At 43.7% G+C, this 26,628-nt stretch overlaps 1 protein-coding gene across 5 annotated transcripts in view; it reads right to left on the bottom strand.

Moving 5' to 3' along the window:
* Positions 1-9,988: 9,988 nt before the first annotated feature.
* Positions 9,989-26,628, bottom strand: part of COL4A1 (collagen type IV alpha 1 chain) — a 220,574-nt gene continuing 203,934 nt past the window's right edge. For 4 of the 5 annotated variants that reach the window (XM_065592209.1, XM_065592215.1, XM_065592207.1 and 1 more), the window contains exons 47-52: positions 25,019-25,117; positions 19,388-19,600; positions 17,766-17,943; positions 14,184-14,298; positions 12,777-12,949; positions 9,989-11,480 (exon numbers count right to left, since the gene is read on the bottom strand). In XM_065592209.1, the coding sequence (XP_065448281.1) occupies positions 11,399-11,480; positions 12,777-12,949; positions 14,184-14,298; positions 17,766-17,943; positions 19,388-19,600; positions 25,019-25,117 (860 nt within the window). In that variant the 3' untranslated portion in view covers positions 9,989-11,398. The remainder of the gene's footprint in view (positions 11,481-12,776; positions 12,950-14,183; positions 14,299-17,765; positions 17,944-19,387; positions 19,601-25,018; positions 25,118-26,628) is intronic. The other variant, XR_010600513.1, reaches the window with a different exon arrangement.

Genomic DNA, 26,628 nt, shown 5'->3' with positions numbered 1-26,628 from the left:
AACCAGTGGGATGGCTTATCTTTACTATAAAGTATTTTCAATCTTTTGTATTAGGGATGTACATGAGATCTGGCATTTATTTATTTTTCCCGTTGGCTTTAATACCTCAGGGTGGTAAAGCAGACATGTATCTTACTCAAAAGATACCATCAAAACTACACACTGTCATTTGAGGGTATTATTTCTTCCTTATAAAAGGAAATACATTAAAAACACCAACAATTTTGCTTGTAATAACCATTTTTGTCAGTTTCTTCACAGAGGCCTTTCTGATAGTTCATTTGCAAATTCCCCAAAAGAAGAAAAAGTATCTTACTTCTTGCTAAGCTGGTATTGATGAAAACAAGTTTCTAAAGTATTTTTGGTTTCCAGCAGATCCTGTGTTAGTTTACAATAAATCAATAAATGTATATTATACACTTTGGATTAAATCTATGTTCAGACATAGTGAATGGGTGGAAGTAACACTTTTTATTCGGTTTCTTATATAACATCCATCATAAGGGCTCTGAGTTCCTGCGCTGTAACAAGACGGCCCTACTGGCATGGGTCATTTCTATTAGAGATTAGAACACCAGGACACTGGGCTCAGCATTATCAGGAGTCTGATTTAAGAACTCATTTAGGAATCCGTGGGCTTCTCTCTTTTCTCATTATGTTATCTTATTGAAAACCAACTTCTAGGGGCAGGGTCTTTACCTTAATACTTATCTGTGGAAGCACAGTGCACATCACTGACATTTTGTTAATAATACAGAACAAGCAAAGCCCCCCACAACCTGAGAGAGGCAAAGAATAGAAGCTACCAGGATGATCTCATGGCCTTTTTAGGTGCAGATACTGTGAGATGACCTGTTCTCATTTTTTTTTCTATGATGCCAGGTAAAGGAAGACTAGAAAGAGATGGGAAAAAATGGTTACCTACCTTTCGTAACTGTTCTTCCAGATATGTTGCTCACATCCATTCCATTCTAGGTATGTGCACGTCCATGTGCTCAGTCATTGGAGACTTTTGCCTTAGCAGTATCCATAGGGCCAGCTCTGGCACCCCCTTGAGTGCCGCGCTCATGCGTCAGTATATCAGGCGCCGCCAGCCCTGTGCCCTCTCAGAATGACACCTTCCAGGAGAACAGAAGAAGGGAACAGGACGCCGAGGGCTAAAAGGGAGCTTTCATGAGCCGCGCGAGCACCAGGTTCAGGTCCCACGGAGGGACAAGGTTCCGGACTTGGGGGTAGAGCCACTCCAGACCTTTCAAGAACCGGACTGTCATGCTATGAGTGAAGACCGAACTGCCCTGGAATGGAGGGTGAAAGGCTGATATAGCAGCCAACTGGACCTTAGTTGATGAAAGGGACAAACCCTGGAGCTTGAGATGCAGAAGGTAGTCCAGGACTAGCTGCAGCAAGGCCTGCTCAGGCCTAACCTTTGGGCTGAGGCCCAGCACGTGAATCCATTAGGCAGGTAGATCGCTTTAGTGGAGGGCTTTCTACTCCCCAGTAGCACCTGCTGGACTTGGGCCGAGCACTCTCACTCCTCAGTAGTTAACCATGGAGCTACCAAGCTGTGAGGTGCAGCATTGCCAGATTCGGGTGTAGGAGCCAGCCGGGATTCTGCGACATGAGATCCAGCCAGAAGGGCAGCTGCATCGGGGTCGTCACTGACAGGTACATGAGCATGCCGAACCAGAGCTCGTGAAGCCAAGCTGGGGCTATCAGGATAACCCCTTGGCCTTGTCCTGGTTGATCTTCATGAGGACTCTGTGAAGCAACTGCACCGGTGGGAAAGCATACATCAGAGCCCAATCAAGGAAGTAGAAAGGTGTCTGACAACGAGACCCTGTTGACCCCTTGAAACGAACAGAACCAGTGGCACTTCCTGTTCTGACCAGTCGTGAACAAGTCCACCTGGGGAGACCCCTGCTTTCAGAAGATCTGGTCGACTCTATTGGGGTGGAGAGACCACTTGTGGTGAAATGAGAAGGTTCTGCTGAGGCGATCTGCCAACACGTTCCTGGTTCCAGCTGAATGGCATGCTGCACACAAAAGTCCCATAGTCTGAGGGCTTCCTGGCAGAGAGCTGATGACCTGGCTCTGCCCTGCTTGTTGATATAAAACATCGTGGTGGTGCTGTCTGTCAGGACTTGAACCAGTTTGCCTTGTAACTGTGACCGAAAAGCCCGGCAGGCCAGGCAAACCACCCTGAGCTCCCTGACATTTATGTGAAGGGAGTGGTCCTGCGTACTGACCTTGCCCAGGTGGTCTCCCTAGATCCAAGGCATTGGACACCAGAGTTAGCGACGGTGATGGGGCCACAAAGGGGACTCCCTGCAACACCAATGGGGGGGTCCAACCACCATGCCAGTGATGATCGAATGTGGTCTGGCACCTTGACTACCAGGTCCAGCTCGTGCCTGTTGGGGATGTAGACCGACGCCAACTACGCCTGCAGTGGATGGAGGTAAAGCCGGGGATGATGGACCACATAAGTACAGGCAGCCATGTGGCCTAGCAGCTTTAGGCAAGTGTGGATGGTGGTGAGCTGGTGGCCCCTCAACAGGAGATTACATCCGACATGGCTCAGAAACAGGTCTCTGGAAGGAATGCCCTGGCCCACATGGAATCAATCACCGTCCCAACAAACTCTGTCCGCTGCTCTGGTATGAGGGTTGATTTCTTTTTGTGCACTAACAGGCCCAGGTCGCAGCATGTGGACCACACCAGATCGAGGCTGCTCTGCACTTGATCCCACGATCTGCTCTTGATGAGCCAGTCATCGAGATAAGAATAGATCTGGACCCCCTGATGCCTCAGGTAAGTGGCTACTGGGGCCATACATTTTGTAAAGATCTGCAAGCTGAGGAGAGGCCAAAGGGGAGTGCTATGAACTGGAAATGGCGCTGGTCCACCATAAAACAGAGAACTGTCTGTGTCCTCGGAAGATAGAGATATGGAAATAAGTGTCTTTCAAGTTGAGAGTGGCACACCAGTCTCCCGGATCCAGGGAGGGGATGATGGAGGCCAGGGATACCATGTGAAACTTCAACTTCTTGAGGTACTTGTTGAGTCGTCGCAGGTCCAGGATGAGTTGTAGGCCCCTATTTGCTTTTGGGATCAGGAAATAGCAGGAGCAGAAACCTTTCCCTGTCATTTGCTGAGGGACCTCCTCCACCACCCACAGCAGTAGGATGCTATTCACCTCCTGGACGAGGAGTTGCTCATGAGAAGAGTCCCTGAAGTGGTATGGGGAAGGGGGGGATGGAAGGAGGTGGCCAAAAACTGAACGCTGTAGTCCAGCGATACAATTTTTAGCACCCAATGGTCCAAGGTGACTTTCGACCAGGCCGAACGGCAGGGATGAAGACGGTTGAGGAAAAGATGGGGCAGATCTGGGGAGGTGACTGGGGTGTGGCTCTCAAGTGCACCCTCAAAATGCTCACTTCTGGTGGTGTTTCGCCAGGCCAGGTTGCACAAGTGGATGGGAGGAGGAAGAGCAGCAGCGACTGAACCCCGATGGGCAGGTAGCTATATAAGTATTCAAACCCCTTGGTGGGGACAAAATACTTTTTCTCAGCCCTCTTCGAAGTGGGTGGGATGGAGGACAGAGTTTGCCAGAGGGCTTTCGCAATGTTCAGGAGCCGCTCCTGCACCGAAGGACTACATGTGTGGGGATGGATGCAGAGAGCACATTGAACAAAGTATCTGATTACTCCACCATCTCTTCCACCTCTAGGCCTAAGTTAGTAACCACCCGTCGGAGCAGGGCTTGGTGCTCCTTCAAGTCGTGCAGTGGGCTAACACGGGAGAGCCCTGCCACTGCCTCGTCTGGCGAGGAGGACAACAACTGAACCACCGGGGAAAGGCCTGGGGCATTATCCCCTACAAGGGAAGAGGGTCTCAGGGTGGACATCTGTCCTTCCACCTCAGCACCTGCTGGCACTTCCTGCACCGAGTCTGATGCCACCGGTGCCAATTGGGGTGTGTCCGATGCAGCGACCGAGGATTGGTGAGACGGGGGCATCAGCGGATGCAACCTCCGGAGCCCATTCGTGATGGTGCTGTCTCAGCGAGGAGCTGAACTCCCTCTCCATGCTGGACAAATCCTCCTCCAGTGACCAGGGCAGGGCCATCGATGCTTGAGTCTGGCAGCTAACCGTCGCCGTGGGTGACCGGTGCCTCAAATAGTCAGACTGGTCCCCGGAGTAGGGGGAGTGGTACCGTGTTGGGGAGTGTCCCTGAGGCTTCTGTGACGGTGACCGTCGGCGTGAAGATGACCTGTGACAACTGTAAGATGACTGGCCGGGAGCACTGACCGGGAGCACAGTGCCAGCGATCTGCTGACCTGAGCTGATGCGGTGACCAAGGGCCTGGCGACAAAAGGCTCTGCCTTGGCTCTGGAGACTACCAGCGCTCATGCACCTTCTGGGAGACTTTCACAGCTGCTTGACCTCGTAGGAAGCATTCGCTGGGTCCATCGCCACATGTGGTGCCAACTACGGTGGGGGAGTCTTTTGCTTTCTGGGCACCGGGAGCTGAGAAGGAGTTGACTGCGCCATCAGTCTGGGTCCCCTACCACTCCCCGGAGTCGATGGTGGATCCATTGGGGGGAGGGATAGGATGTCCCTTCAGGGGGCATGCCCTCTTGTGGGGAGGGCTCTCAAGCGAATGTCACGTTCTTTCTGTGTCCTGGGATGAAAGTTCTTACAGATATGACACTTCTATTAAACCTGGGATTCCCGCAGGCACTTCAAATAGCTACTATGTGGGTCACTAAGGGCACGTCTTCACTACCCACCGGATTGGCGGGTAGCGATCGATCTATTGGGGATCGATTTATCGTGTCTAGTGTAGACGTGATAAAATTGATCCCTGATTGCTCTGCCATTGACTCCGGAACTCCACCACAGCAAGAGGTGGAAGCAGAATCGACGGGGGAGTGGCAGCAGTCGACTCGCCGCCGTCCTCACAGCCAGGTAAGTCGACCTAAAATATGCAACTTCAGCTATGCTATTCACATAGCTGAAGTTGCATATCTTAGGTCGACACTCCCCCCCCGCCCATAGTGTAGACCTAGCCTAACAAGCATAGACTTGTTGCAGTTAGAGCAGGGCTTAAAACCCGGAGACTGGGGCATGCCCCACCTGAGGCAAAGTCCCCGCCAGGACCCTGACTGACTAACTACAGTACTTAACTGCTACTTACTAACTAATCTACTATAAAAACAAACTATTTACAGCTGGAACAGGAGGTTCGAAGAGTAGGAAAAACCACTGACCAGTTGTGAAACAAAGGAAAGAGGAGAACAGGAGTACTTGTGGCACCTTAGAGACTAACAAATTTATTAGAGCATAAGCTTTCGTGGACTACAGCCCACTTCTTCGGATGCATATAGAATGGAACATATATTGAGGAGATATATATACACACATACAGAGAGCATAAACAGGTGGGAGTTGTCTTACCAACTCTGAGAGGCCAATTAATTAAGAGAAAAAAAACTTTTGAAGTGATAATCAAGCTAAGGCGCTCTGACGGGTGGCAAGAAGGAACTGAGAAGACCTAGGGTCGGCGGTGCCTGATATACCGACGCATGAGCATGGCACTCAAGGGGGTGCCACAGCCGGCCCTATGGATACTGCTAAGGCAAAAGTCTCCGGCAACTGTGCACGTGGGCGCGCACACACACCTAGAATGGAATCGACATGAGCAAGCACTCGAAGAACATCCAAATACTGAAAATTTCAGTTTATTTGGATTCTGCTAATGGCTCAGAGCTCTTCAGCCAGTTCCTTAAGTATTCTAGGATGTATTTCATCAGGCCCTGTCAACTTGAAGACATCTAACTTCTCCAAGTAATTCTTAACTTGTTCTTTTCTTATTTTAGCTTCAGCTCCTACCCCATTTACAATGACGTTCACTATGTTAGTTATCCAATCACTGCTAACTTTTTTGGTGAAAACTGAAACAAAAACAGCATTTAACACTTTCGCCGTTGCTGCATTTTCTGTTTTTTTCCGTCTTTCCCTCCTCATAGAGTAATGGGCCTATCCTGTCCTTGTCTTCCTCTTGCTTCTCATGTATTTGTAAATGTTTTCTTGGTATCCTTTATGTCCCTAGCTAGTTTAATCTCATTTTGTGCCTTGGCCTTTCTAATTTTGTCTATACATGCTTGTGTGGTTTTAATTTGTAATTTGACCTAGTTTCCACTTGTAGGATTCTTTTTTGAATTTCAGGTCACTGAAGATCTCCGTCAGGTCTCCGAAGATCTTTAAAGCATGGTCTCTTTAAAAAACTCCCAACTCTCCTGAACTCATTTTTTCCCCTTAGACTTGCTTCCCATGGGCGCTAACCTACCAATTCTCTGAATTTGCTAAAATCTGCCTTCTCAAAGTTCATTCTGCTGTTTTCCCTCCTACTATTCCTTAGAATCATAAACTATCATTTCATGATCAGTGGCCCCATGCTTTATAGACACTGACATTGTGTGCAATTAATTTTGGATTAAGCAGGATTTTTTATGATATCAAAAGGAGTTAATAAATGATTTTGCAGAAAGTCATAAAACGGTAGCATATTTGTTTAAAAATAGCTAACCCACATTTCATGCTGTCATTTTTCCAGGAGCCTGATAAGTAGGGCCCTACCAATTTCATGGCCATGAAAAACATGTCATGGACTGTGAAATAAGACCTGCCCTGTGAAATCCAATCACCCCATGCTGCTGGGAGTGCCCCACTCGGGAGCTCCTAGCTGCTAGCCCAGGCCAGGCTGGGGAGAGACAGAAGTTGTCCTTCCCCTGCATGGCTGCTCTCAGTGGGGAGATCAGACCCACCTCCAAAGGCAGCGCAGAAATGAGGGTGCTACACCCTCATTTCTGTGCTGCAGCAGCCCCAAAACTGGGCTCGGAGCTTCAGCCCCTACGACTGCAGACAGGACTCGGGGTTCTAGGTGCCCCGGCTTGGGGCCTCAGCCCCACAGCTGAAGCCGGGGCTCAGGGCACCCGGGTTTGAGGCTTCTGCCCCCTGTGGCTCCAGCCGGGACTCAGGGAACCCAGGCTTTGGGTTTCCTGACTGGGCTGAGGTGCCCATTTTGGGGGGGATCCCCCAATTGGCCAGGACACCCAGGTTTTGGGTTTCCACCCTCCACAGCTCCTGACTGGGCTCAGGGTGCCCGTTTTTTGGGGGGATCCCCCAATTGGCCAGGGCTCCTGCATTCATCCACCACTGGCTGGGACTAGCAGCTAGGAGCTCCCAGCTGGGGCACTCCAAGAAGCTCAGGGGAGATCAGACCCACCTCCACGAACCTCCTCTAGCTGCAGGAAGCTTGGTGGCTGCTGCCTTCAGAGCCCAGCTCTGAGGGTAGCACAGACGTGAGTGTGGCAATCCTGTGAAACCCCCCATGATCCCATTTTGGGTCAGGACACCCACAGTTACATCTGACATTGTAAAATTGAATAATTTTAAAACCTTCTGCCTGTGAAATTGACCAAAATGGTCCGTGAATTTGGTAGGGCCCTACTGCTAAGGGGATATTGCTCTCAGGGAAACTATTCTGTACGAAAATATTTTTCATCAAAGAAGTTACCTTTACAAAATGATAAATCCCATAATTAGAAACTGATCTTACATAATTGTTAGAAAATCTGCATGAGTTCAAAATATTAGGGAAACCATTGGATGTAGTTATTCGTATCAACATATATTTTGGAATATTTTATCAGATTTTTACATGTCAACATACGCATATATCCAGTCTGTTTATATTGAAAACTACTTTCCTCCAATTTGGGGAGGAAAGTAGAGAGACGAGCAGGAAAGGAGCATTTGTTAGATATATACAATCTGAAGATAAACGTGTATTGTATAAAGAGAACAAGGGCACCATCTGCAGTTTTAGAAGCGTATTGGGGACATGAAGGGTTTTCTTCAAGTACTGCATACAAGTCAGATTTACACAATGAATTGAATTTTTATTGGGAAAATTATATCGTGTAATCTGGGTGTATACAAGATAACTTTATTTTAACAAATGATCTATTCAGAGTTCCTGTTCATATAATCAGCCACACTGAAGCAACAACGCTGGCCCTGAGTGTTTAAATACATGACTACTGATTATATACTTTTGTAATATAAGAGCGGGTAGCTATGAAAATTTCACTTTTCTACCTTAGTGCCTGGGCAGCTATTCAGCTTCATCTAGGTCATCAAAAGCAAGTGCTCAGACATTATTTCTGACTTTCACCCACTTATACCTGTACATATTGACATTGGTACAAAGGGCATTTGGGGCAGGACATTTTTTTAGAGCATTTTAGTAGATATTGATTACTAAATAAGTAATCACTAGTAAATAATTAAGACTTCTAAATACTATCTAACCAGTCTTTCAAAGCTTAAGCAGGCCTTGCTGTCAAATTGTTTTTTATTAAGAAAAGAAAGAGGTTAGTGTGAACCCTTCAGTCCTTCACCAGCCAAAAGATGTTTTCTCAGACTAGGCTTAAACTCACATGAAAGCCTAATTACACACATGCTTTCTCTACAAGGTAGTATAAGGCCCGTGTACTGTTTGATGGCATGTATAAGGAAAGTGAGACCCCGGCAAAACTCCCATTGACTTCCATGGGCACAGAATCACCATGGAAGCATGTAGCCCATTTCAATTCAGACACAGTCAAAGCACTCAGGATTTTAAGTGCAAGTGAATACAGGGCAGCAGCCTCCTCTCCACGAGGAAGGGGCAAAAATATGAAACTAAACTGAAATTTTAACAAATTATTTACTTTTGCTTAGTAAAAAATGGAACAACCATCACATTTTCTTGTCAGGTAACCAGATCTGAGATTCAGTCTGCCTGCTCATAAGCAAAACACTAGCTGGTACATTTTGGATTTTATCTTATAGATTTTGGTCCTCTTTGGTGCACTGTAGTGGTTCCTCGCTATTGAGTGGGGAGAGAGGCCACTCCACCTCACTACAGACAAACAGCAAGTAACCATCTATAGAGGAAACTCCGGTCCTCTGGGTAGGGCAGAGCCACAAACAGTCTTTACACTGCAGCCGCCTGGCTGGGGCGAACAGTAACTAACAGTCTATAAGGGAGTTCTGGCCTTCTGGGCAGGGTAGAGCACATACAGTCTATGGCTCCACAACACAGCTCATACCTTCTGGCCAAAAAGAGGGAGTTTGGCCACCACCCCAGGGGTGGGGTCAGTGGCAAGGGGTTAAGGGGATCCAGGCCCACCCTACTGTATCGGGTCCCAGCCCAGGCCCCTAACCATGGCAGATGGGTCTGCCACTGGGTTGGCAGCGATCCTCCCGAAACACACTGACTCACTCTTCGGCAGCAGAACCAGAATAAAATCTGGGTCACCTGGGTTGTTTTCCACCACAGTCAGGGTGTAGGGTTCCATGGTCAAAAGGTCCTCTGAGGAGCTGTAGGGACTGCCAGTGGCCAAGTCCCTGAGGAGACAGAGTAGACGTCTGACAGCGGTCCTGGAAGCTCCTTGCAATACTAGTCCATCTCCGACCACAGGGCACAGCTCCACTCAGGGGCTAGACTGGGTTCCTGCAAAGATCTTTGCTCATTGAGCCCCCTATTGAGCTTCAGGGCTCTCCTTTTATACTTCCTGTCCCACCCCAGGACTTCCAGTGCTGGGTCGGGGCAGATTCAGCTCTGCCCCCAGGAGGACTGTAGTGGTCCCTCGCTCTCCAGTTTGGAGGGAGGCCATTCTGCCTCACTACATGCACAAAAGAGTCAAGAGTGAGAAATACGTACTGCTAGCTTTTTGAACTCTGATTTCATTCAAGTGAGATTTTTAATTTGAAAAAAAAAAAAAAAACATCTCAACATAAGACCTGTGTCGATAACGTGTCAACCATGTTTTGCCTTCCATTACTAGTTCTTGTAAGGTGTCAGAGCTGTCTCCTTATTTCCTCCTGTCAAAAATATTTTATGATTGCAAGATGTGCAGAACAAAAGCGATCTACGGTTGCATCAAGCTTGTGCATTTATTAGTGGCTTATTAAGAAATAATTTATTGTTACTGGGTAAACAGGAGTAACAAATTAGTAAAAAAAAAGTTTTTACACAAATAGTTTTATTACAAATTTGATTTTTTTAAGAAATACACATTTAAGAAATTACATAAAAGGCCTTGGCATTCTCAAAAATATTTTGGTATTTGCATGGTTATAGTCTATAAAATAGTTTTAGACACATCTGTGCTCAAACATCAGAATATTTGCATAGAGATCCAATAGAACTATTTCTTTGAACACTTCAAAAAACTTTTTTGGGGGAATATTAACAAAATTAAGGCCTTTTAAATTTGAAAATCAAGTCATTCAGTGTGTGATTAGTTTTTAAAACCCTGAAAATATTAAATACAGAATAAACACTGTAAGCTCAAAGCACGTTTTACTATAATAAACACAAATAGTCATTAACCTGGGTTCATTCTCTGCAATTTACAGTTAGGTATTGAAATGAGTGAAAGAAAACAGATTTTTCACATTAAGTATTTTGGCATTTAACATCTAATTTATGACACTGTATTGAAAAAGAGGAAAAATTATGTAAGCTTCTTTTTGAAATTGTAGCAAACTCAAAGCTTGATTTGCCTAATTGTTGATACCTATATAAATTACTAATATATATATATATATTTTTCCTAACCACAATTGGACCATTCTTTATTCCACAGGAAAATTTGTTCCACTGCATGAAGAAGCTGCATAGTACCAAACATAGCAGAAACACTTAATTGCCCATTTGTGAAACTAGTTTGGCAAACCCTTCCTTTGGAGCATAGTCCCACTGAAACCAATAGGACTAGGGTGGAAGTAAGCACTACAAATAGAAAAGCAAGCTAGATGGCACCCTATGTTTTGAAAATATGGATACATAATCTGTAATCACAAAACTCTTCTTTATATTAGTATTACTTTGTACAGGAACAATAAGTACATACCTAAGAGTCTGGAATTTTGAGATAGCTAGACAATGGTAATAGCATACGTATCTGGGTAGGAGAAATGAATCTAAATATATAGTACAAGAAAGGGGAGTCAAAAGTAAGGCACAACAACATACTTCCTAGCACCTTTGAATTTTTCTGCATGAACTCTGGCTTTTTTATACTGTCAGTGCATTGCATTTACATAAACATTTCTTTTACCAAAAGTGCCATTTGGTATTTGAAGCTTATCTTTGTTGTCTCTTTTCTTCTTCAGCAAGTACAGAGCCAGTAAAGCAGTGTGTGTTAGTTATGCAAGTTCCTATAAGGCACTTTACTGTTTTCATATTGGACAACAATGAGGTACATATGATATACATCTAAGCTTCATTGCAGTTAAACAAATAGCACCATATTGTGACATTAGTTGAAATTCAAATGTCATTATGTTCTTCTCATACAGACTTGACAACGGCTAACGTTTGAGCGCAAGTCCCCTGCTTTCAGAGTTGAAGGAGTAGGTTTCCTATGAAAAAAATGGACAACCATCAATAACTGCTAATACAAAAATATCAGTTTGCAAGTTTATTGTTAACTTGGCAGGGGGGAATGACTATATACGAAGTGTTGTCAAAATAAACAAAACAAACTGAAAAAGATCTGTCTCTCTAAACTCTTTAGTTATAAGAAATTATTAAAAACAAAAGTGGGTAAAATATTTTCAGACAGAAGTGTGATTTTTTTTATTGACTATGTGCCTTTAATAATCCGGACATCAAGCCTCCAATTCAAATTCACATGAAGTAAGGTTGCAGGATTGGTCCCCTACCCAAGGATATATGATGTACAAACTAGGACTGTTTCTGTGGTGTTCATAAAGAGAAAGGGATGCCAAGTTTTACTGTTCTCTCCTTGTGAGGGACATAAGGAATAAAGTAACTATGATGCTCATTCTTCTCTCTTTTTCTCTGAGTAGCCTTCATTGAACTAAAGAGCGATATTTATTCTTGGGTAGCAGCTAGCACAAGGCTTTGCATCACTAAATTCTCAATTTAGAGCCTAAATAGTACAGAAGTTGTGCATAGGCCCATCTGCACAGGGTGAAGCTCATGGGTGAATGATAAATAATTGTTCAAGCTCATTCAGTTCTCTGCCTCTCTGAGTATGTATACCCTGCAATTAGACACCCATGGCTGGCCCATGCCAGCTGACTCGGGCTCACAGGGCTCAGGCTAAGAGTCTGTTTAACTATGGTGTAGATGTTTGGGCTTGGGCTGCAGCCCAAACTCTGGGACCCTCCCATCTCACAGTATCCTAGAGCCTGGGCTCCAGCTCGAGCCTGAACGTCTACACCACCATTAAATACCCTATTAGCCCAAGCCCTGCGAGTCCAAGTCAGCTGGCACAAGCAAGCCACAGGTTTTTATTAGCAATGCACACATACCCTTTCCGAGGAGATGTCAACAGCTGTGCTAGTTTGAAGTGCTTCTATTATGAGCTAATATCCACTAGGGATGAGATTATGCTCTGGGATAATTTCTATCAAGATGTCAGTGTATCCCAATTACGACTGAAATCACACAAGTGAAACACAGGTGTGGTGGAGGTACAAACACTCTTAGGTCATTCTAAAAGGAATACTGTAAATAGATTTCATTTGGTATATCTTAATCCAAATAGACTACCAATAGCTATTCATCTTTCAAGCTTAATCTAGAACAATTCTAGTGTTACTTTAAAGTAAGTTTCACACTGTTGCTTTTACAGATGTATAGTGAGCCGTGAATATGGATTTTAGAAAGAAAAATCAATTATAACTTACTTGAACATCTCATTTCTCTCTATAGTGGCAAGCCAAAAGCTGTAAGCATTTGCATAATAGTTACAAGTTCCACGACCATGGCATTCTATGAAGGGAGCACTGCGGAACTCCTCTAGACAGGAACCTGGAGATGCCAGAGCTTGTCCGGAACCCTCAGCACCAGCGCTGGTATGCTGGGAAAATGCAAGTAAATCAACCAGATTAGAAATATCTAACTCTTTAGGCCTGGTCTACACTGGAAGGGGGCGGGGATCGATCTAAGTTACACAACTTCAGCTACGTGAATAATGGAGCTGAAATCAACATACTTAGATCTTCTTACCGCGGTATCTTCACTGCAGTAAGTCAACATCTTACGCTCTCCCATCAACTCCGCCTGCGCCTCTTGCCCTGATGGAGTACTGGAGTCGACGGGAGAGCGCTCGGTAGTCGATTTATCGTGTCTAGACTAGACGCGATAAATCGACCCCCGCTGGATCAATCGCTACCCGTCGATCCACCAGGTAATGTAGACAAGCCCCCGGAGTCGACGGGAGAGCGCTCGGTAGTCGATTTATCATGTCTAGACTAGACGTGATAAATTGACCCCCGCTGGATCGATCACTACCCGTCGATCCAGCAGGTAATGTAGACAAGCCCTTAGTGACAGTAGGTTGTAACTCTTTTAAACCAATACTTTGCCATATGCATTTCCTCCCCTCTTTTCAGTAATGTGGTGGAGAACCTGCTGCTGCTCTTTCCTCCTGCTTTGGGATAATGGGTGGCCAGTTGGGAGCAATGGGAGTCGGGGAAAAATGGGAGGAATGGGTCCCAGGGACAGGGTATCTTGGGCTCTGGGAGGAGCATGGTGGTGAAGGCAATCAGGGAGAGTATCTTGGAATCCACTGGTGATAGGGCCCACAGAACTGAATTGCCTTGCGTTACCAGAGACTGTGTCAGATAAAGTTTGGTACTGAAGCACACCAGAGACTGCTCAAAGGATCAAAAATTCAATTAGACAAAGGTCCTATTCATGGAGAGATCAGGAAGAGCATAGGCAGTGGCTCTATATTGCTCTGTGAAGGTGCTGTAACCCTGAACTGGAGGGACAATAGGAAGGTCTGTTAATTTCTATGTTCATTTAGTCCTTGGCATTTGTGCTGAAGCTGTAAACAAGGGAATGACAGTGTGTTTTGTGAGAGGAATTACTTTGCTAGAAACTAGAGAGTGAATTGTTACTAAATTATTCTCTCACATTAATTAAATAGCCAACACGTTTCTAAAGTCACCAAAAGAGCAGAGACCTTGTCCTCTGACCCTTGTTTCCCTGCAACGGCACAGACAGACAGTACCTTTCTAAAAGCAGGAATACATCAAACACCAGCATAAATTATTTTTCTGATCCAGGTGACATCCTGGTGCACTTACCATTACAAAGGAGTAACCAATCCAAAGCGACATCCAGCCTTCAGGGCACAATGGTATTTGAACTGTTTGGCTGTGAACTGCAATTACCATGGCAGGAGCCTCACATACAGAGCATCTATAAAGAACATGACAGCAAAGAACTCAATGTACTTGGAATAGTAACATTTATTTCCTCTTTTCGGGAGTTATTTGCACAGCAAGTTCAGAATTTACAAGACCAACCAGTTAAGCATTGGAGTCACTAATCCTACTAGTCTTCACTGGATAAAGGAAAGGAAGGGCCTTATTATTATAAACTGAATAGTTCAATACATTTACCCTTTTTTCTCTTTTAAATTTTAAATTTCAACAGCCAGCATATGTGCAATGTTATTAACACTGAAGGGAAAATGGCTAAAGAACTAGAAGAAGGTCTGGTGAGACCAGGAGTAAATAGGAGCAACACATTGCTTTAGCTGTAGACTTATATGACTTCTGGAGAGAACACCAGCACTTCTTTGAGGAAGTGAAGACTTATTGGGAAGGCCAGTGAAACATGTACAGAGGAGGGTTCCATATGTATTCCCTTTAAAGATGACTTTTGTTTATGTCTGGGGTCCTTATCGCTGAATAAAGGACAACTTAGCCAACCAACTGGAACACTGGGCTTAAGAAACCAACATTCTGAGAGGTTTACAAACAAAGATGCTTTTAGTTCAGGTATGTAGATTCTACTTCTGACCTGCTGGCTCCCAAAATAAGCAGGAGGCTCAGGCTCACTAACTCCTCGGTGGGTGTCTCTCTCTCTTTGCTAAGACTGCCAAACAAAGTACTAATAAATGCCAGTTATGATGCAAATGATAATCATACGGGCTCCTGCTAATTATGAATTTGACTGGGACCACTAATTCCTTCCTTGCAGCATAGCCCTAAAAATAGCCACTTTTAATTAGCACTGGCCCTTTTGGTTCAAACCAGATACCTAAGATGAACAGCTTTGGATTGCATTATCAGAGCAACAGAGAAATTAAGTATAACAAGCAGGAGTAAGCTGGGTTCTGTTAAATCCACAAAAGCAAAGAAATTCAGAGTGAAGGCATCTACATTTGACATAAAAGGATTCACACACTGCTTAGAACTCCAGCACAAAAACTACATGGTTATTTTAAGAAGCACAGCAATGAAAGAGGAAAAAATAGAATGTAAAAGGCGCCTGGTACTAGCTTTGCTTCAAGAGATTTCTGGTGCATCAATGAATGACTTTGGGACAAAGGAAGTCTCTTGAACCAGGGCAGGCAAGTGACACTTTTACATCTTTTCAATTTTTCGATGCAGGATGATGGTGGTTGAACAGTCTCAAATAATAAAAGAAACTGTCAGACTATGAAGATAGCCTTCTGCTTTGAGATTACAGTGGCATGCACAGATACAAAAGAACATATTAAAATAATTTCACTCTACACCACCTTTCCATGGCAACTCTTGGCACAGTAGATTCTTTTAGAATCCAGGGTTCAAGGGAAAGCTGTTCTGTATGCATAGGATAGTGGGCAGTTTAAGGGCAAATTTCAACAGCGGTCTCTTTGTTCAAGATTTTCAAGAGTGACTCAAGGGATTTTGGGTACCTTACATGAACAAGTTAATGGGGCTTAGTTTTCAGAGGGTGGGCACTCACCATTTTCTGAAAATTAGATCCTTTTTAGGCATCTCCAGTAGGGCACAAAAAAAGGCAGACAACCCAAATCTCTACTCCTTTTTTTTTAATCTTGGCCAAAATCTGTACAATCAAATTTTGAGGCATTTTGGGTGTCAAAAAACTGGGAATTAAGTACAGAAGTAATATTTGCATAAGTTGGGTCCAACTACACAATTTACACATAAAACTCCAAGTCTGGGAACACACAAAGTTATGTTGCCATGCAGAAGGAGTGATATTTCATTCTTATGAATCCTTTTTAAAAATTGGCCCTTAGCTTGTTCATGTTATATGAGAAACAAACCGCCATATTAAGTACTCTGATACACTGGATACCTACAATGGGGGATGTTACCTTAGAATTGTCTGGATAGCTAATATACATAGACAAATGTGTCATGCTCCAACCCTCGGAAAGCCCACCAGAGCAATTTCCACTCCCACTCATCTCCATGGTAGGGAGAGAGCACAGGAGTTGTTAGGGTGTCTACACAGCAGCTGGGAGGATGTTTCCCAATGCGGATGCTAGCGCTGTTTGAGCTAGCATACTAAAAACTGCTGTATGGATGCAGTAGCATAAGTGGTTGGTTGAACTAGTTGCCTGAGTTAAATCCCACCTAACCTCCTGGGTAGTTGGGCAGCTAGCCCGAGCTGCTGCCCATGACATTGTAGCCACACTGCTATTTTTAGCATGCTAGCTTGAGCAGAGCTAGCATGTGTCTGTCCATCCAAGCTGGGAAGCATCCTCCCAGCTGCTGCATAGGCATAACCTCACACTCTAGGACAGGGGTCGGCAACCTTTCAGAAGTGGTGTGCTGAGTCTTCATTTATTCACTCTAATTTAAGGTTTCGCGTGCCAGTAATACATTGTAATGTTTTTAGAAGGTCTCTTTCTATAAGTCTATAATATATAACTAAACTATTGTTGTATGTAAAGTAATAAAATGTTTAAGAAGCTTCATTAAAAATTAAATTAAAATGCAGAGCCCCCCGGACCGATGGCCAGGACCCGGGCAGCATGAGTGCCACTGAAAATCAGCTCACGTGCCAGTTGCCTACCCCTGCTCTAGGATCAGGATGGCCTATAAAGGCCCTGCCTGACCCCTGTGTGTCATGATTATCAATTTAGTAAGATGTTGGAGCTCCTTTGTCAGATCCTAATTAAATCAGAATGGTGCAGCCCACTAAGTTCATGTGATCTCTTCTGCCTTAAGCCTTGTGCATGTTTTATGCTAGTAAATTAAAAAAAAAAATGGGACCAAATCCACAGCTGATATAAACTGGTGCAGCTCAAATGAGCTCAATGCAATTACATCAGTTTACACCAGCTGAGGAGTCAGTTCTACAAATAGTACATGATTGCTTTACAGTACTACACCGGGTTCCTTTGCAATATTGTTTGCTTTAAACTAACCCTAGTTGTATTCAAGCACCAAAGCAATGTCCAAAACAATGCAGCATATTGCATGATAGTTAAAACAGACATTGATATATTTTCAAAAGATATTGAGCCACAAAGTGCTTCTAATTAGAGCTGAGTATAAAAACAGAAATTATTTTTCCCCTTGGAATTTTGAATAAAAATCAAAATTTCTGTTTAATTCAAAATTTCCTGTTATATTTGTTCAGTGAATTTATTCAAAATAAATATTTTTGTTTCATATGAATCCAAATAACCATTTTTTGGCTTGGGATCTCTTCACTTTTTCCAGTGGAAAAAGTGTGGAGACTCAAAATATTTTCATTTTAATTCAAATCAATATGGAAAAATTTCAGTCATTTAATTGAAAATAAAATCAGGATAGTCTGAGTGATATGAAAAAAGTTTGACGAAAATTTTTTGACCAGCTCTATTTTTAATAGGTCTTCTGCATATTCATAACCAATGCAGCAAGAGCAATACTCACCTACTGATGAATGGCCTGATATTGTCACCAGTGATAGGTGCCATACTCATTGGCATGGGTTCAGGAGTAGACAGCCAGTAGGAATAGTCATTCCTTGATGCAAAGTTGCATACATTATTGATGTTGCAGAACAAGAATGGCATAGTGCTAAATTTACGAAGACAGCTCCCTGCTGTGCCTGAAAGTGTAATAAAAAGGTTAATGTGTAAAACTCTGTTCCAGTGAATATTTGGCAATGGCATATTTTAATCAATGCAATTTTGATGACAGTGCACAATGTTTAAAGTGCTAACATGGCAACCCTGACTCTGAAACTCACTTCCCGGCTCGCTCCAGCAGGATGGTGAGAGCATAAGGGAGGTTCTGATATCAGTCTGAGAGGGGAGGGCTAGCTTATTTTGCTCCTGTATAAATCCCAATGGCAGACCACAATCAGACTTTAAAATAATTTTTCCCCTCAGCTCCATGGAAGTCAAGTTTATATAATGGTTGCCTCTAGAATTGTATATTTGTTTATCAGATGCCAAAAGATACATTAAAGCAACAATAAGATCACAAACTTAAATATAAAAAGTCAGGGAATGCAAAACTTAAGGGCTTTTCAGTAACACCAATACATTTACATTAAACAAAGATGATATTTTTGATTACTAGCTGGTAATTACCCAAACTAGCAATCAAATATATTATACATGTGCAATGCCTTGAATGCCTGAGGTTCTCTGATCAAAGAAGTCATTGTCTCCTTGTAGTCAGCTGACCCATACCCTGGGCTCGGCTGTAGTTTCATTGAGTCTCTTGCCCCTAGGTCCCCTATGGGCAGGGCTTAAATTCTCATGGAGTATTTTTCTGGGGCCCCCAGGCCCCTCCACCCCCAACTTGCTATAAAAATTCCAGGGAAGTTGAAAATATTTACTGGAGCTCTGCTCTGGACAGCTCTGGCTGAATTTAAGTCCTGCCTATGGGAGCCCCACTTGTGGGCAATCTCACTATTCCCAGCACGTGTTCAGCTCACTGCCGGGGTCTTTTCAGAGTCCAACTACAGTTCACTTGTCTCTATAATCCCAGGAGGTGCTTTCCAGGTCCTGCCACAGGTCACTGATGGGAAGCAGCCCTTCAGGGCCCTTGTCGGTAATAAGCTTGTAATGTCAATCTTCCTCTGCCGAAAGCTGAAGGTGTGGGGAGTCGGGGGGAAGGAAAGGCTGGCCACTGCCTCAGACTGAGCTCCCCTTGCTACTAGAGCTCACTAGCAGTCCCTAGCAGCATTCCTGCTACCAGGCAAATTTCCCCCCTTTTCTGTGGCTTGTTTCACCTTTTTAAGCTCTCCTTCTTCAGGTGGAGCATGTTCTGCAGGTGCACATAAGCCTTTCTACCAGTGGGATGGGGGTATGTCCCATCACGCTCCTCAGGGCATGTTTGTGCAGTGCTGGAAAAGGGTAAACCACTATAATAGCTATAAGTAAGTATGATTATTATGCAGTCTGTGCTCTACATAGTGTAGTATGAGCCTACGAATAAGATAAATATTTGTTTCGTCTGTAATGAAATTAAGCTGCATTACACACTCATCAGTAATGCATGCTAACATCTTATTTGATTTGATTTATTTTATTATTTCTTACCCAAATCCTGACCATGTGCCCTTTCATTGCCTTGTACGTAAAGTAAGGAGTAGCCATAGTACATCAGTTTAGTTCCAGATGGACATTCTGGTTCTTCAATGGTTTGGCTGTGTCTGGTAACAAGGAAGCCATGAGCGACAGATGGTGTGCCTGGCGGGCCCATAGCACCTGGTAAACCCTCAGGGCCTTGTGGACCTCTGGCTCCTCGCGGACCTACAAGACAGAAAGTCACATTTACCTCTCTTTTATTTCTAGAAGTGTCAATAGAGAGAATCCAATCTGAGCCATCAATTGTATATTTATTCTCAATGTACACAGCTACTGTATTATCGCACTCGGTTGAGCAGACTGCACACAGTGTCGATGATAACAATTTTAAATGATCAGGAAACCAATGATTATGCCTTATGTATTTGCACAGTGTTTTGTATTGAACCTTGCACTAGAGTTAAACGTTTTATCTGGGGAGAAAAATTACTCTGCAGTGTTCAGTACTACTTTACTTTAATTTCTTAAACTCTAACACATAAAGGAAAATAATTTAGACAATGGAAGTAAATGAAACCAAAGTACTTTGAATGATTATTAAATGTCTCTAAAAATGCCTACAGAGAAAATGTGCCAACTTCTGATGGAGCTGAAATTAAAGCAAGTAAAGGGAACTAGAGAATTGCTGCTTGCCAGGCAATCACTGTTAAGAATTTGAACAGTCTGAAATTACAACACATATTAAATGAAACAACAACAACAAAAAAATTGAATGCAACATTAAGACTGGGGAAAATAAGCACTCAGACATCAGCAAGTTCTGTAAAGGAAAGATTTCTCTGCACTGTTAAAGTGCCCATTTTGTTCATCCATGTTGTTTACAATATACATAATACATGGAAGTTTACATTTTCTGAGGTTAGAAGGACCTGAAGATACTAGCGGGCAGATTGTAATTGGGAGTGTGTACGTGGGGGGGAAGAGTCAGAGGGTGGATGGAGCCTTTTCCTGTGCCAGCCCTGTGCAAGGACCAGGGGAAAAATACAGCTTCTGTGCTTAAGGATGCACAGAGACTCTTAAGGGATGATCATCACCTCAACGGGAGCAGGAAAGTGGGCCTCTTCCCCAGGCCTGCCTCTGCCCCAGCCAACATTATGGGCTAGGTGCACTGGAAAAGCAGGCTGCACAGTCCTAAAGGATTTGATTTGATTAAGATTGCAAGATCTCCAGGCTTTGTCAATGGTACTTGTAAGATGCTTGACCCATAGCTATAGTGAAGCCTCCATTCAAATATGTCCTCTGATGTTTTTCAAAAGTTCAGGTCCTGTGGATTTCTAAGCTTTAGAGGAATAGAGCTACAGAGGTCTCATGTGTTGTGGGGCCTGTCAAATCCTTAGTGAAGAACTAGTTTGCTGGCAGATCTTACAAGCCACAACTTCTGATTGTGTTAATTGTCTGCCACATTTCCCAGCACAATTTCTTTGTTGCTTCATTCAAACAAATTGACCAAGTTTCCAAGGAATGCAGCCTTCACAAATTGCTAGCACCACCTCCTTCTGCATCTATTCAGCCTCTGCAATTAACAAATTTTGGGAATGGTATGAGTGGCTACTAAAAAGTACAGAGCTAAATTGCTTGCTGCACTTACAATTCATGGGCACCACATCTATCTTTAAGGGCATGTTTCTGATCTCTCATCAATGTAAATAAAATCAATGAAGTTATACTAGTAACCTTAGGCTCTGACCAGTGCCTACTGAAGTAAAAAAAAAAACACACTCTTATTGACTTCAGTGGTTGCTGGTCAGACCTATGTGCACTGACAGAATGTTCTTCTATGCATCTGGAGTCTTGCATTTTCAAGTATTTGTAATTTTATGTATTTTTTTTCAAATGTAGCAAAGCACACACTGTATATTATAGCCTAATCAGTCATCAAAGCCAAAAGTTCATCTATTTTTGAGTAAGCCCCATGGGATAAGGAAGATGGTTCTATTTTATTTATTTTTAAAATGGAAAATGTTTTTTTATGCTCTCATGATTCAAATGGCTGAAGGGATTTTGTCTAAATTTTCCCAAACTATTCCTCTGTGGGCAGATACCTATCTCATAGAACTGGAAGGGACCTTGAAAGGTCATTGAGTCCAGTCCCCTGCTTTCACCAGGACCAGTTGGTGCTTGGGGCAGCAGATTGTTGGAGGCGGCATTCGGCCCAATCCTAGGGTGGCACAGCCGCTTTTTTTTTTTTGTTCCGCTCCGGCTGCCCTGTTTTTTTTTTGCTTGGGGCGGCCAAAATGCCAGAGCCGGCCCTGGCTTTCACTAGCAGGACCAAGTAGTGTCCCTAACAGATTTTTTTTTTTCCCCAGATCCCTAAATGGCCACCTCAAGGACTGAACTAACAAGTCTGGGTTTAGCAAGCCAATGCTCAAACCACTGAGCTATCCCTCCCCCAAAGATCATAGAATATCAGGGTTGGAAGGGACCTCAGAAAGTCATTGAGTCCAACCCCCTGCTCAAAGCAGGTCTAATCCCCAAACAGATTTTTGCCCCAGATTCCTAAATGGCCCCCCTCAAGGATTGAGCTCACAACCCTGGCTTTAACAGGCCAATGCTCAAACCACTGCTCTATCCTGCCAAGCATAAAAGTTCAACCCCAAAACTTCAGAAAGTTACAGGAGTGTGAAAAAAAGGAAATTATAATGGAACTTGTTTTGCAAGATTATTATAAGAGGTTCAACAAGGACAAGTGCAGAGTCCTGCACTTCGGAAGGAAGAATCCCATGCACCGCTACAGGCTGGGGACCGACTGGCTAAGCAGCAGTTCTGCAGAAAAGGACCTGGGGATTACAGTGCACAAGAAGCTGGATATGAGTAAGCAGTATGCCCTCGTTGCCAAGAAGGCCAACGGCATATTGGGCTGTATTAGTAGGAGCCTTGCCAGCAGATCGAGGTAAGTGATTATTCCCCTCTATTTGGCACTGGTGAGGCCAAACCTGGAGTACTGCATCCAGTTTTGGTCCCCCCACTACAGAAGGGATGTGGACAAATTAGAGAGAGTCCAGCGGAGGGCAACCAAAATGATTAGGGGGGTGGGGCATATGACTTATAAGGAGAGGCTGAGGGAACTGGGCTTATTTAGTCTGCAGAAGAGAAGAGTAAGGGGGGATTTGATAGCAGCCTTCAATTACCTGAAGAAGATGGAGTTAGGCTGTTCTCAGTGGCGGCAGATGACAGAACAAGAAGCAATGGTCTCAAGTTGCACTGGGGGAGGTCTAGGTTGGATATTAGGAAACTTTATTTCACCAGGAGGGTGGTGAAGCACTGGAATGGGTTACCCAGGGCGGTGGTGGAATCTCCATCCTTAGAGGTTTTTAAGGCCCGGCTAGACAAAGCCTTGGCTGGAATGATTTACTTGGTGTTGGTCCTGATTTGAGCAGTGGATTGGACTAGATGACCTCCTGAGGTCTCTTCCAATCCTAATATTCTAATATTCTATGATTATAATGGTTAGAATTGCTATCATCTATTATTTTCAGATCTATCTAGCTATCTTTCTTAAGTTTTTCTAAAGTGTCCTTTACCATGGATTGTAAGTAATATGCCAGGGATCGGCAACCTTTGGCATGCGGCACGCCAGGATAAGCACCCTGGTGGGCCGGGCTGGTTTGTTTACCTGCCGCGTCCGCAGGTTCGGCCAATTGCAGCTCCCACTGGCCGCAGTTCGCTGTCCCAGGCCAATGGGGGCTGCGGGAAGCGGTGCGGGCTGAGGGATGTGCTGGCCACATTGGCCTGGAGCGGCGAACTGCAGCCAGTGGGAGCTGCGATTGGCCGAACCTGCGGACGCGGCAGGTAAACATACCGGCCTGGCACGCTTACCAGAGTGCTTACCCAGGCGGGCTGCGGGCCAAAGGTTGCTGATCCCTGTACTATGCTGTGTTCTTAACATACAACACTGCAAATGCTTTGTACAGATCAATCAGTTCAACTGAAATAATTACTTATCATCTTAGAGAGACAAGGTGACCTGAAAAAGCTCTGTGTAAGCTCAAAACCTTGTCTCTGTCACTAACAGAAGTTAGTCCAATGAAAGATATTATCTCACCCACCTTGCCTCTCTCATGCCCTGGGACCAACACAGATAAAACACACTGCTTATAATCTTGTTAGTTTACTAATATTCCTCTGCACATCTTCATTTTTATAATTTTCCAATCCAATCCAAACAATCTATTCTGCTATCATGGAATGTTTTATATAAACAAACATAGTGTAGGGATTAATAAGGGTTTGGCATCCCAGGCTGGATTCATACACTCTCTTGTATGTTCTGTAATGTCGTCTGTGTGTGTCCCCCATCCCCCCGCTCCATATACTTGTCTAACTCTGCCTTGAACCCTAATTAAGCTGTTCCTGTTGCTGCCTTCTGTGGAGAATTCCATACATGGTCTAGCACCAGTGCTGCCTACTGAAGTTCTGCCTAGACTCCTTTGGGACCTGACTTTCCCCTAGCTTGGTTTATGCCACTAGTTCCTGAAATTGACAGAAAATCAGATACTCTTGTAGCTTCTATCCTTTCTATTCCCATCAGAACTGTACATACTTCACTGAGGTTTCTTCCTTTCCAAAGAATAGAGGTCTAGTCTCTCTGCCTTGCTGTAGAACTAAATTCAGCAAATAACTGAATCATTCTGGCTATCCTCTGCAGTACCTTTTCCATCTCTGTAATACCATTTTTATAATAAGACAACCAGAATTGAGCGCAGTGTTCCTAATGGTGACCTAATTCAGCACCTTCTTGTGCAGTGATTTTCTCATTTATTCAAAACCTCTGTTTCTTTCTTTGCTTTTAAAAGTGCTGCTAAAGATCAGGCTTAAACTTTTAGAGATCCTTCCAATGTAACCTGGAATCTCCTCAAAATAAAAATACTCTTTCAGGTCCTATTTAGGCTAAAAAATCAATTAAATCAAAGTACCATATTAACTTCTGTTTCATTAAAACTAGGCAGAGATCTTAAATTCTCAATTCCTGATCACCAGGCTATCACTTTGAGGACTAAACAATATATTCAAAAGAATAAATTATTCAATCTGGAAGATATTTCTAGACTGTGAACATTTCTTTTCTGAGTCATCTCTTTTCTAGATTAAGCCACGTAAAATAAGACGCCTGACACTCAATAAAGGTATTATAAAATTCCACCGGTAATCTCTCTAAATCCAGAGTCTTTTCATTATTAATAATTGCATCTAACACATCTTCTCCTGCAGTTATAACTGGTAGCTCTACCCTAAGAGAAAAGTGGAGGTTTTGAACCTGTATATCTTTTATTCACTGTAGCTGTATTTTCTTTATCTGGTATCTGATCTACCCCCATCTTTTATAAGGACTGGGGCAAATAACATGTGACCATTTAATTCTATGTGAAATAGCCTTATCTGTCACTAAATTACATCAAAAAATCTCTTGGAGGTGCCAGCAATCCTTCAATGACCATGTGCTTTTAAATGATACAAGTGTTTTTGTTATGTGTCTCTGCTTCTTGTGCCATCTTTATCCAACTGCCAACCTTACTTTTCTTAAGAAGCAATCTTTTATAGTCCCTTGAATGAAGAACAGAGTCTTTAAAGAATACACAGACCTACCTGGAGGACCAGAAGGACCAGGTTCTCCTTTCTGACCAGGTTGACCATCAAATCCTGGATTACCAGGTTGCCCGGGTATACCCTCAGGTCCTGTCACTCCTGTTGAAATATAAGAAATAATTACAATTGGATCACAGAGACATACTTGTTCTTGCTTTTTGGATTATGGGCTGGCAGTACAGAAAAAAGCACATGCCCAGTACCTATAGGTAAATGCCAGTACCCGGAGCAGGGAGGTGGGGGTGCCTGCTGGGGGAAGGGTGTTGAGGGGTGTGGGATGGGAGAAGATCAAAATATAGCCACTGGAGGTGCACATCTGTAGCAACCGATTTCCTGCTAGCATTTGTCCAGACAGTAAGGACGACACACAGGCCTTTCTCCTCATTCTATGACAGCAGGAGTACAAGGCTGAAGGAGCTTCAAATAAAAGCCCATAAAGAGAGCCAAAAGTCAGTAACAAGTTGTGGGAAATTCACAGCCCTGCTAGGTCACTAAAAACAGGATTGGGGACTTCAACAGCAGAGTCCAGGGAAGGGGTAGGGACGGTTTTATGGCCTGCAGTATGCAGGGGGTCAGACCAGATGATCATAATGGTCCCTTCTGACCTTAAAGTCTATGAGTCTATGAGTCTTTGCCAGATTGGTTTTGGCTTTACCCGTTAGTTCAGTGCTTTATTTTGTAGCTGTTTGAGTGTATTTTCACTCTCATTTAAATACCAGACAGCTGTATGCAGGGGATGCAGTTTAACAGTACCAGCACCAAACTGGTACTTCCACTCTGCTCCAGATATTTCAGTTACACCTGTTCTTCTGCAGATACTGTATAGTGCAGTGTGACATTAAGGCTTTGAGATAACTATTGGAGCATGGCTACAGACTCTTTTTGGCCAAAGCCATATTCTGATTGGACAGTGAAGTCATTTGGATGATTTCACAGTCATTTAACCAATTCACAATAGTGCATGGATATGGCCCCAAGAAGAATCATCATGCCCTTTATGTTAAATAGATAATGCAAAAAGACAAATTGTCTTTCACCTTATTTCCCCATCACCTCCATATAAAATAATGGAGAGCAGGGGGAAGGAGTTTCTCCTTTAAAATGTTACTGATTTTGGAACCCTTCTGAACTGCAGCTTCCTATGCTCCCCCTTGCCAATCCAAAATGCTACCGGCCCTCGCCACTTATGCCAGCCCTATACTTTCCTGACCCCTCATCCCCTTTCTCCCTACTTCTCTTAATATCTTTAAAAAATTTAAACTTTCTAGTTCAGGTGTTTTATGTAAGTTTCATGCTAAATGCTGCTCAGTTCCACAGAGACACTGGGCTAAGAGAGAAAGTGGGGACTCCTTGTTGAAGACCTGCTTTTGGCATTCCTGTAGCGTAGTGGTTCTCAAACTTTTTTTTCACGGACCACTTGAAAATTGCTGAGGGTCTCGGGGGACCACTTAGTGATGTTTCCAAATGTTGTTTGTACCATTAGCTAACTATTGTAAAGCGCTTTGGATAAAAGCACTATATAAAAAACCCTTAATAATAATTAAGGTTTTTTTGTTCTACAAATAAAGCACACAACTCATATTTTAATATCAGTAGTCTTATCTTTCTAA

Source organism: Chrysemys picta, chromosome 1 (genome assembly GCF_011386835.1).
Source record: "Chrysemys picta bellii isolate R12L10 chromosome 1, ASM1138683v2, whole genome shotgun sequence".
NCBI classification, from domain to species: domain Eukaryota; kingdom Metazoa; phylum Chordata; order Testudines; family Emydidae; genus Chrysemys; species Chrysemys picta.
Note: the sequence above shows the minus strand (reverse complement) of the source record. Positions and strands in the feature narration are given on the sequence as shown.